Genomic DNA, 8,641 nt, shown 5'->3' on the forward strand with positions numbered 1-8,641 from the left:
TAAAATAGTTTTGAAAAGATAATGAGAAAGATCATGCAAATACTAACTGCCTACACAGCAGAAATTGATTATTTACTTAATACTATTATTTAAAAATATAGTAATATATTTGATTTGTCAGTAAAGCAAATGATGTATTGCTCAGGTTCTGACAAGTTTGTGATTTACTTGGGTGTTTGAGGGAGTTTTCAGTGAACATTCCTAACAAAAAACATTTTGATTGTTTAAGATTGGGGTCATGGTTATTATTAAAATGTTATTAATAGTTAAAGTAAACAATCAGATTACTTTGCATAGGATGTTCTAGGTGGAAGGTTCTATGTTAAGTGAATAGAGAGAAAGATTACAACTGGTCTGAAGTGCAATGAATGAAGCAGAATGATTTTGGAATCCTCCCCCAAGTCCTGCGATCAGCCACTATTAGCTATATTGTTCAAGGGAATACGCTCCAGAATCATTCGAGAACTTCTCTTCTGGTTTGACTGACTGTTGGCTCTGGTCTCTGGTCCTGTATAAAGAATTACTGCTCTGAATATGTGAATCTGATACCTAGAATAAGAGCAAGAGAGTGAGTGAGATGATGATTATTAACAAGATAAATTATATAATGTTTTTGGAGACTGTCTTAAAAAAATGAACCTCTTCAAATTTCTTGGCTTTGTACTGGTCAGCTCCTTTCAAGAAGTTCAGCAAAATGATGTCACAAAGGACAGTTCCCTAAAATAAGTAATGTGAAAAAAGCATCAGTTTATTCCTCTTATACAGTATGATTCCTTTTTATTTTCAGAAGCCATTCTATTTCTGTTGTGAATAATTTCAGTATTAAACTTTAGCAATAAAGTGACTTTGGATTATATAAACAGTGATTTATGGATACATTCATATATTCATCTCTTACATTATACTTCCACAGAAATGCATGCAAGTGCTTTAATAATATTTGATTCATAATTATAAATGATAAATTAAGCAAAATAAACATTGAAGCAAGCAGAAAGTTTCCAAATGGCACTGATTATACAATCATCAACAATAAAAGATCATATTCTATGATTCTCCCATAAATTTATAAATAGAATTAAGGGAAAATTCCATTTTAGTTCCACTAAATGCATTTTAGTGAATAATACAACAGTCTAACAGTTATACTTTAGAATGAGAATGGATAAAAACATGAAGGGTAGCTCACCATTATACCAAAAATGGTCAAATGGTTCTCTAAAATGTCACCCGACCTCTGTAAGGTGTATCCATTATGCAAGTAAATTACATGTCTATACAGATCGATTGCTTCTTAAGATCTGGGGCCAGATTGGCGGTTTGCTCACTTCTCAGCTGGTTTGCATTTCAGACACCTCAATAACACTTAGTTATTGGACTTTTATACGCCAGCCAGATTACAGCAAAAGTTGGGTTCTGGCAGGACAGACAGTGAAAGCTTTGTCTTTCACACGCATGTATGTTTTTATCCATACTTTGCTAGTATATGAGTCCATTTGTGAGAATGCTTCTATTTTGTATTATTCTAATTTAAATACAAATTTCATTATCAGTATAACAATTTGAGTAAAAAGTTGAAAAAATGAAGGAAAAAAAGGTGAAAAATTCACAAGATTTGCAGAATTTCTTAGTGTGCTGGCATGGACTCCACAAATTTGTGCAAAAAATGTTGAGCATGATTTCAGAACATTCCCAAGATCATCACATGTGTTTCAATGGAAGCAAGGAAATATGACCTATTTACATTACATTTAATTAGTGACCAAGAAATAGTGCAGAATCTTAAAGGGAAAGTTCACCCAAAAATGGAAATTCTCTCATCATTTACTCACCCTCATGCCATCCCAGATGTGTATGACTTTCTATCTTCTGCAGAGCACAAACAAAGATTTTTAGAAGAATATATCAGCTCTGTTGGTCCATTCAATATGAACAGTGGCCAGGCCCTTTAAACTCCAAAAAGGAGATAAAGTCAGCATAAAAGTAATCCATGTGAGTAAAGTGGTTTAATCAATGTCTTCTGAAGCAATCCAGTTGGTCTTGGATGAAAACAGACCAAAATATAACTCCTTTTTCACTGTACATCTTGCCATTGCAGTCTATCTGCATGATCATGATTTCAAGCTTGATTACACTTCCTAGTGCTTAATGCATGCACAGACAGCTAGATGGCCCTATAGGAAGTGTAATCGAACTTAAAATCATGATCGCCAAGGAGACTGCTGTCAAGATGTACAGTGCAAAAGGAGTTACATTTTGGTCTGTTATCACATAAAACCAACTCAATCACTTCAGAAGACAGATTATACCACTGCAGTCCTATGGATTACCTTTATGATGACTTGATCTTCTTTTTGGAGCTTCAAAGGTCTGGCCACCAATTACTTGCATTGAATGGACCTATAGAGCTTAAATGTTCTTCTAAAAACCTTTGTTTGTTATATATTTTGTTTATTCTGTTTTTTTTTTTTATACAAGAATCAATAAAAAGTGTTAATAACAAAATCTTTGTTTGTGTTCTTCAGTGCAGAATATAGAAAGTCATACACCTCATAGATGGCATGAAGGTGGGTAAATGATAAATTAAATTTTTTGGGTGAACAAACCCTTTAACCAAGAGTCATATAGTTATTTAGGCATTGTTTTAGCAAATTTGCATTCAGGTCTGGTGTGCTATGCACAATTTTCACAATCCAATCAATTCCTGATGGATAAAATTAAAGCTGAAGTGTGTGACTTTTTCATTATTAAAATGCTTTCTCTTATCCCATCTTAATTTGTAGTAAGAATTTTTTTCTGAAAACTGTAACACTGTGTCTCTGTGGCACTATAAAAATTCCACTGTTTGTTTTGAGCAACCCTTCTATACTGACACAATAACACTGACTCAACCAATGGTGTGAGTTGGGGTAGGACTATCTGTTTGTTCTATCAACAGCAGATTTTTTTTTTTTTTTTTTGCATTTGCATTTGCATTTGCATTTGCATTTGCGTTGGCACTAAGTGGCACAGAAAGTCCCACCCTAAATTTTTTTCTTGTTGAATATCTAGTTTCACTCAGCAGTATGTCACTTTACGGAAGTAAAATGAGTACGAATGGCAATTTACATTCACTGTAATGTTTGTCCACATAAAATGCGTCAAAACAGAATATAGCATATTAGATACACATACCACACCCACAGAGGTGAAGGCAGCAACCATGTTGATTAGAGTTGGGATCATGTCAAATTTTCCTGCCTGTAAATGAGACAAAACAAAAACACCCAAAAACAAATAATTTGAGCAAATAAGCAGTCACACATACAGAGATGCACAACTCAGTTCCATTTTTTGAGTGAACTACCCCTTAAGCTAAATCTTTCCAGCTCACAGAAGTCACTAACCCACACAAACCCATTAACAGAACTTACGTCTCCGTTAACCAGCACATCAAATCTGATGGCATAGGCTTTCAGCAGAGTGCGATACTCCGTTCCATTCTCCATTTTAAAATACTTTGCATACCTAATGACAGACCAAGACATGTTAGCACATATAGTGTCTATCTAGTATAAAGATTTTCCAGCATATTACAACTTTAAATGATTTGTCATCTTTTTATACAGTAAATGTTCAGTATGCTGCACGTTCCAAACCCTTATCAATTTATTTTATGGAACACAGTAGAAGTTAGGCAGTATGTCTAACCATTCACTTTTATTGCATCTTTTTTTTTTTTTCATACAATGAAAGTAAATGATGCTGTCATTCTGCCTCAGTCAACATCTCCTTTTGTGTACCATGGAAAAAAGAAAGCCACACAGGATTGGAGCATCATGAGGCTGAGTAAATTATGAATTCATTTTAATTTCTGCGTGAAATTGTGAAAGAAGGAAAGAAATGATCCAGAACCTGAAGTTGTATCCTGGAGACACAGAGGTTTTCTCTGACATGGCGTCCAGACGCGTGAAGGAGTAGGCGGGCTTACACTCATCATCTGCTTTATCTAAATCACACACCCATGCTATTTTTATCCCTATCACTCCCCCCTGAGAGAAAGAGAAAGAAAGATATAACTTCCACAAATTCAATTTACCTTGTACTTATAGGAATAATTCTGTCATTATTTACTCACCCTCATGTCATTCCAAACACATTTGCTGTTATTTTTTCTGTGGAACACACATCTTTACACAGATTCCACAGATCTTTACAGTTCATTGTGACCATGTCAGTCAAGCTCCAAAAAGGACCTAAAAGTCAATATTAATATATTTTGAGTAATTGTAATATAGTGTATGGGCTGTACAGACTACTTTTATGGCCCCCTTCCCCCATTTTAGAGCTTGACAAACATGGTCACTATAAACTGCAACTTTATGGAAAACAGCATAATAAAGATTCATCAAAACTTCAGGAAAAAACAGGATACAGCATACAGGTTTGAAAGGTCAGTAAATAATGACAGAATTTTTGGGTGAACTACTCCTCTACAGGAAAAAAAGGTGATGTAATTTGGGAGTTTTATCTACTGTCTTATCTGTGAAGCTAGATTACGAAAGGAAGAATGCAAGGGGGAAAAATACCCAGGAAAGGCTAATACAAAAGAATTGAAGGCAACTGAATGGAAACACAGAATGAGAAAGAAAGAGGTCTCACTTTTTTTGCAAGAGTGGTGAACTCTTGCTGTGCAAATCGTATCACGTCCCCCACTTTGAATATGGGACAATACATGTTACTCTCAAAGTCAAAGTTACATTTCTTTATGTAGCTACTGTTGATGTTGGGCAAGAAGTTTCCCCTGTCAGGAAAAGAGAAAGATTTGATGAAACAGTTAAACATTATCTGATATGAGAATGGCAATTTCTGAAACACTGAGGGCTCTTATTCTCAAAAACTCCAACAAGGATTTTTGATACACCGTAAATGCTTATAGAAAAGACAATATTTTCATTAACTGATTTTGGCCCTCTATTGTTGAATAGTTTATGTATTTTCAGATGTACAGTACTCAAGTACATATTACTGATATGTTTGTCAGTGTTTGTTTGCCGTTACTTTGTGAAGTTAAAACGGGGAAAGCGAATGCTGTTCTTAATGAAGATGGTGAAGTTCTCCACCTCCATCATGGGGTTTCTGAATATGAAAGGAAGACATTTTCACCATTATCTCTTCTCTTTATTCAACAATCCATTCATCCATGCTGTCATTCATATGTTCATTTAAAGGTGGACTCACGGCTGAACATCATCAATCTCTGCTGGACACCATCCTCTGATCTCACAGGTTTTGTGTGTTACGTTGAAGTTTACACATCTGCCTGTCGGCAAGCCTTGAAACACAATCAAAGGAATTGAACATAATTGAACATTACTTTGATGATTTGGAGCAAATAAACTGACCATTAAAGATCCATCCATTATTAAGCAATACCACTTTTATACAACAGTTCAACAAACAATGACATGATGATGAAAAATCTGCACTTTTTGAAAATAATTTCAAAAGAAGCCAAAATATCAAGCACTACTCACTCTCTGCACTATTGCGAGCCCTTTTGACATTTCATCACATGCAGGGTATGAATTATAGACATCTAAAATGATATTTTTACTAGTTAAAATGTTAATTCTTGATATCAGCAATGGAATAGCTTCTAGTTAAAATACCAATTCTAGATATCAAAAGATATCTAGATATATGGAATTTTGACTAATAAAAAACATTTATTTATCTGTAACTGCATTTTCACTAGTAGAATATTACAATGATCTGTCATTCACTCCCAACACAACTAAAAATATATATTATTAATCATTAACATCAAAAGTTATCATTTTTACTAGTAAGAAGTACATATGTGAAATTGGAATCCCAACTAGTAAGAAATTAATGATCAATATTTGTAATTGCGTTTTGAACAGGGCTTAATGACAGATTATTGTGAAATTCTACTTGTGAAAATGCAGTTACAGGTATCAGTAATTATGTTTTTACTAGCTGAAATTCCATGTTTGATATCAAGAATGGGTATTTCCTCAAATAATTGTTTTCAAATGTCTTTTCTTGTTTTTCTTTTTTTTTTTTTTTTTTTTTTTTTTACAGTATACCAATAATTAACATTTTTACTATTGCAAACCTAACTAGATCGGTAAAGTTTGTCAAGATAAACTTTGATGTTGGCTTGGCAAAGCCTTGTATGAAAGTTTAAACTAGCTTTAAAAGTTTGAATTTTGATAGTTATACAGATATTACAGTAATGTTTACATTTGAATTTTTGACAGCTGGCATTTAAATGGTCTTGGCCTGTTTAAACATTCTATCAATGTAAGTCTATTGGATTTTCATATTTTGTTGTGCAAAAACTGTAATTCCAACAAGTTAGAAAAGTCATAGAAATGTGAGTCAGAACAGTCTGAAGGTCTGTGCCAAGTTTGGTGGTTGTAATTTGAAAGCTCTAGGTCTAGGAGGTGTTACAGTTGATAATTTTGGTCTTGGTTTAGGGATTTTGGAAAATCCCTGGGTGTCCTACAAATTGTGAAAGATACAAATTGTGAAGCTCCCAGAGCTGGTTCACTACACTAACTGTTGTACTGTTCAAGTTTATATAATTCATAATAAATGATAATTATAGAGCTTGACTGAAAAAATCAAAGAGAAGATGTATAAATCTTACCATTGCTAGAAGGTTTTGACATATACTTCTTACATGCATTGTCATCATCACATTTGAATTTCATCTCACTCTAAACAGATACATACAAAAAAAAAAAAATGTGTCTATATATATATATATATGTATATATTTATATATATATATATATATATATATATATATATATATATATATATATATATATATATATATATAAATGAACACACACATACATGTGAAATTCATATACAGTAATCTTTTTAGATTTCAGTTCTTTTTTGGAACACTCGTATTCAGAATAGGGTGACTTGACTCACCTCAGGACAGTTTCCCTGTACTTGGTTCTCTGTTGTGATGAGCTTAGTGATGATGCAGAACACTGACGCCCCCTGATGGACACACACACACACACACACACACACACACACACACACACACACACACACACACACACACACACACACACACACACTTGTTTTTCTATCATGGTGGGTGCTTTCCATTGACTTCCATTGTTTTTATACCCAAATGAATGACATTTTTTATCCTTTAAAACTAAACATAACCCTCACACAATCCTTTCTGTGATTTTAGACTTTCATAAAGACATTATTTAGTAGGTTTATTAAGTCAAGGTCTCCTCAATGTAGGCAAACCCTGACACCCTCACACACACCCTTGTAATTACACAAAGAAGTGCTTAAGACTGTGCAATTGATTTACTTGAGTGGGTGTGACATAATCAGCTACATCCATGATCCGGTTGTTATACTCTCCAAAACCTTTCACTTTAGTCATCACTGATGATTCTATGGCTGTGTCTCTCACTTGATATGCTTTCTCGGTCAAAAACACCCAACTGAGCCGAGTGGAGGTAGGGTGGAAAGACAGAGAGAGAGAGAGAAAAAAAATAAATTAGAGAAAGAGAAATATGGAACAATTAAAAGCTTACATTCTTTTGGAATATCTTTAATGCAAGATTCAAACAATTCTAACAAATGTTGCCAAAAAATTAGTACTTTCCAAGTACTTCCCTTTTCAAGCACTTCCCTTTCCCAACAAACATACAACAGACTTTTAAAGTACTTCACATCAACGATGTCATCACACATATATCAAAAATAATATTTACAGTAACTGTCCATTAACAATTAACCACATTTATAGCAACATTACTCATTTCTTTCCTACAATGTTCTCAAACACACAGATGTCTTTATTTTATCTTTATTTCAAGGTACAAGCTAAACTGCACAGAATCATTGCCACTTTTCGCTGTGGTACATATACAACACTATAAACATCACTATGTAAAAATGCCATCTTACACTCACCCAATGAAGTATGTGATGATGAGGAGTTGGACAGCACGGTTGATGATGCCGATGGTCCAGCTCTTTACCACCACGGACTTGGTTGTCTCATAGGTAAAGAAATCTGATATACAGCTCCACATCTTTCCAGCACACTTCTGCATTCACAAAAACTATATCTATATATTTGTGTGAGAATGTGTATAAGAGAATATAGTGTTAACGCAGACGAAGAATTAGTCCAAAAGCTTTATCCTGTGTTGTTAGAAATGTCTGTGAATCTTAAACACATATATGTCAATAAAAGTCCAAAAAATCTCTTCAATCAATTCCCTTATTTGTTTGCCTGATGGATTAAAAAGTCTCTACATCTTGAGATCAGTCACTTTCATACAAGCCCTCTTCCTCTCCCTTTTAATCCCTCCCTGTCCCCACCCTCTTTCCTTATATTCCTCCTTCAGTTACTCTATTCTGTCTTCAGATTTACAATTTACATTTGTATTCTTAGCAGACACTTTCAATACAGTTCACAGATCAAATTACTGGCATCACACAGACGCAGCTCCTTCTGCTGTACTGTACATAACATAAGCATGTTCATAACAAAAACAACAGATACTGTATTTTTTGTACAAGTGTTTGTGTGAGGTCTGCAGTAGGTGAATCTTGAAGATGTGAGTCTTGAGGCATT

General features: G+C 34.1%; 1 protein-coding gene across 1 annotated transcript; it reads right to left on the reverse strand.

The window, feature by feature from the left end:
- Nucleotides 1-420: 420 nt before the first annotated feature.
- LOC127444590 (P2X purinoceptor 3-like) lies at nt 421-8,114 on the reverse strand. Its single transcript, XM_051704046.1, has 12 exons — nt 7,972-8,114; nt 7,361-7,496; nt 6,955-7,026; nt 6,659-6,728; nt 5,221-5,314; nt 5,041-5,118; nt 4,642-4,783; nt 3,895-4,031; nt 3,414-3,507; nt 3,175-3,240; nt 640-717; nt 421-549 (listed from the first exon to the last, which is right to left on the reverse strand). The coding sequence occupies exons 1-12, from the start codon at nt 8,112-8,114 to the stop codon at nt 421-423; spliced, it is 1,239 nt and encodes a 412-aa protein (XP_051560006.1).
- Nucleotides 8,115-8,641: the final 527 nt, after the last annotated feature.

The sequence above is a fragment of the Myxocyprinus asiaticus genome, chromosome 8 (assembly GCF_019703515.2).
Source record: "Myxocyprinus asiaticus isolate MX2 ecotype Aquarium Trade chromosome 8, UBuf_Myxa_2, whole genome shotgun sequence".
Lineage (NCBI taxonomy): Eukaryota > Metazoa > Chordata > Actinopteri > Cypriniformes > Catostomidae > Myxocyprinus > Myxocyprinus asiaticus.

Coding starts and splice junctions, on each gene's coding strand:
- LOC127444590 (XM_051704046.1), bottom strand. CDS start 8,114: ATGCAGAAGTGTGCTGGAAAGATGTGGAGCTGTATATCAGATTTCTTT. Junction 3,508..3,894: donor TCTCCAGGATACAACTTCAG/GTTCTGGATCAT, acceptor GTCTGTCATTAG/GTATGCAAAGTATTTTAAAA. Junction 718..3,174: donor CCTTCACCTCTGTGGGTGTG/GTATGTGTATCT, acceptor TACTTATTTTAG/GGAACTGTCCTTTGTGACAT.